The sequence below is a fragment of the Limulus polyphemus genome, unplaced genomic scaffold (genome assembly GCF_000517525.1).
Source record: "Limulus polyphemus unplaced genomic scaffold, Limulus_polyphemus-2.1.2 Scaffold584, whole genome shotgun sequence".
Classification (NCBI taxonomy): Eukaryota; Metazoa; Arthropoda; class Merostomata; order Xiphosura; family Limulidae; genus Limulus; species Limulus polyphemus.
The window spans coordinates 227,453-230,255 of NW_013666194.1; the positions used below are offsets into that span (position 1 = coordinate 227,453).

At 28.5% G+C, this 2,803-nt stretch overlaps 1 protein-coding gene across 2 annotated transcripts in view; it reads right to left on the reverse strand.

Annotated features, from left to right (window-relative positions):
* The window catches only part of LOC106459274 (ubiquitin-conjugating enzyme E2-17 kDa), a 23,548-nt gene that overhangs the window by 18,055 nt on the left and 2,690 nt on the right, over positions 1-2,803 (reverse strand). For both annotated transcript variants that reach the window (XM_022385725.1, XM_013918883.2), the window contains exon 2: positions 426-489. Coding sequence is in view for 1 of the 2 variants with exons in the window: in XM_013918883.2 (XP_013774337.1) it covers positions 426-489 (64 nt within the window). In the remaining variant the exon portion in view is untranslated. The remainder of the gene's footprint in view (positions 1-425; positions 490-2,803) is intronic.

Consider the following 2,803-nt stretch of genomic DNA (forward strand, 5'->3'; position numbering starts at 1 on the left):
CAAATAAATATAGCCAAATCTTAAAAATGCTGTAGAGAAAAATACATATTTGAAAGTTATTTTTACAAACTGCTGATCGCACAACTTTTTCTTTTTTCTGCTAATTTCAACCATTCCTTTATATATATATATATGTTAATTCATAATTAATTTTATGCCAATAAGTATTCCAGTTGCTTCATTTTCATTTGGAGACTAATAATTTACATTATCATGCAATACAGTTGTTCATCAATTGTATTTCATGAATTTTTTGTCTACATTTTCATTATCAGTAACTTAATTACAATTTAGAATTAGACAAATGTTGAGCATAAGAACTAAACAGTTAATTTTACACCATGCGGTTATTGTGATGTCACAGTAAAATTGACTCGCTGAAAAAAAAAAAGGTTAATTAATTCCTGTAGTACTTCAATACTTACAATCATCTCCAACAGGTCCAGCAGAACACTGTGCTGGGGGATCACGACCAAGATCCTGTAGCTCCTGTGACAAATGTGGAAAAAAAAAGGATACAAATTGAAACAAAAAATAATTTTTTTATATTATTATCTTATGGATATTATCAGTATACTAACTTTTTAAAAATCACTATAGGTGAACAAAAGAAAGAAAAAACAAGCATCTATTCTTTAAAATAGGTGGTGAATGTGATTCTGCCCCAAATTTATGTTTTGGCAATCAATATTCAAAATATCCAAGTACTCTTTATGTTGTTATATGTTTAAAACATTTTATCAAGCAAATTATTTAGATTCTAAAATTAATTTGAAAAACCATCTAAGAAATGCTTTATTCGTGCATTTATCAAACATTCTATACACTTGTTAAAGTGTTGTCCAAGATTTTACGAGTACCTTTCATTTAGAATTGTTAAAGTTACTTCATTGAAATTGCAAAAAGAAAAGAAAAAAAAGATAGGAAACCTGTTAAAATGGTTGATTCATTATCAAAAAATGGACTTTTAGAGCCCCATTATTAGAAACTAACTTTTTTCATAAGACATAACTTACTGCATTTTCAACAAATTACAATATTAAAATTACTGGAATAAATACAAAGCTTTAAGTATTCATATTACAGATGAATAAAATATGCAGGTTGTTTTTTTCCTTATATTAAAAAACACAGTAATTTTAAATAAACTTAAATACAACATGTATCAACAACAATTTCTTTCACTATACTTATAAATTATGTTTCACTGAAGCCAACATAAGGTTGGTTGTCATGGCAACAAACAGTGACCTTGTTTGACAAATAAAGAGAGAATATTATTTAAATGTTTTATTGCTATGCAACCAAATTTTCTCGAAGTACATGAACACCCACTAGATAATGTACTTACACTTCATTTATTTGTTTGAACATCCAGGAAAAAATATAAAAACTTGGAAATCATTTATTAAAATGTGAAAGATGAAGGCAAATCAGAATCGTATAGTACATGTACATGGGTAAAAGCACATCATTAATTAATATGTAAGTTACATTTACCAAGAATTTGATTACTGCATACATTTAAGTAAGATCAAAATCATTACATACTTATGTAAATTCAACTTAAACATAACATCCTATATTTTACACTTACTTGGGCCACATTGTAGCTGAAAATATATGTAAAACCAATTTTTGAATCAAAATGCAATGTAAATTGGTGTCCATATACAGCACACCCTTTCACAGTATCAGCAGATCAAGTGTATATAATATTAAATATTTTAATATTCACCTCTAAATAAACATTTCACTATTCCTTTCTATACTATACTCTTAAGTTAATTTTTTACTCTGACACAATAATCATATGTGTCACATTAAATTCATTTCTGTCTCGCTTGTAATTAGCTTCTCATTAGACAAATTATTTCACAACCTCATTGGTGGGCATGTCATACATTTTCTTTCAAAGTTAATGAAATTGTTGAATTTTAAATTTAAATAATTTTACACTTTATGAATGTATTACACTATAATGGCAATATTTAAATGTTTACTTGACTACAAAAAACAAAATATTTTAAAGCCCCCTTTAAGAAAGCTAAAGTATCCACAATGTGTTAAAACCAGCCATTTCTTAATAACCACAGTTAAGTATTAGGAATTAAATACTCAAATAAAAATTGTACACATTTTTTTGTGGTTCTGAAATAGGTCACAGCTTTTTATTTGGCATTACACAATATAATAATTAAACACTGTCATCACTGGATGGAAATTAATTTACAGTTTGATTTTTATAAAAGTATGGAATTGGGCCTCTACTATTGCTAGGCCTTAATTCTTTGCTAGAGTAGATATAGCAGACCATTACAGCCTTAAATAAAGGTTCTGGATCTATTATCTTATAATGTTTTTTCGTTTTCCAAACAGAGGTCATGCTAATGCAAAAATATCCTACCTGTAGGCAAATTTTGGCATGCTACGAGTACCATTTATGTTTGTTTGTGTTTTTTTTTTACATAAATCTCTTGGCTGGATTGATAACTTGTACAACTGCTTCCCTACAGATTATTCGTCTGTTGTCATTTCTTAAAAATTTGAAAACTAGCAAGTCTCTCAAATGTCAGATTTCTCAATAAATATGGAATGCAAGATTTTGAAGTAGTGTGCTCCACATTTTAGGATAATGCCAGCAACAAACTCGTACAAGCATCAGCATTTTGCCATGATTTTCAGCAATGAGGTTCACTTTCAGCCATTGCCATCCCAATTTTGGAGAATACAAGTTACACTGATCAGAGATGAAAGTGTCCCTTTCCTAAAAATCCTGAAAATAATCGAAGCCAAGTAAGGG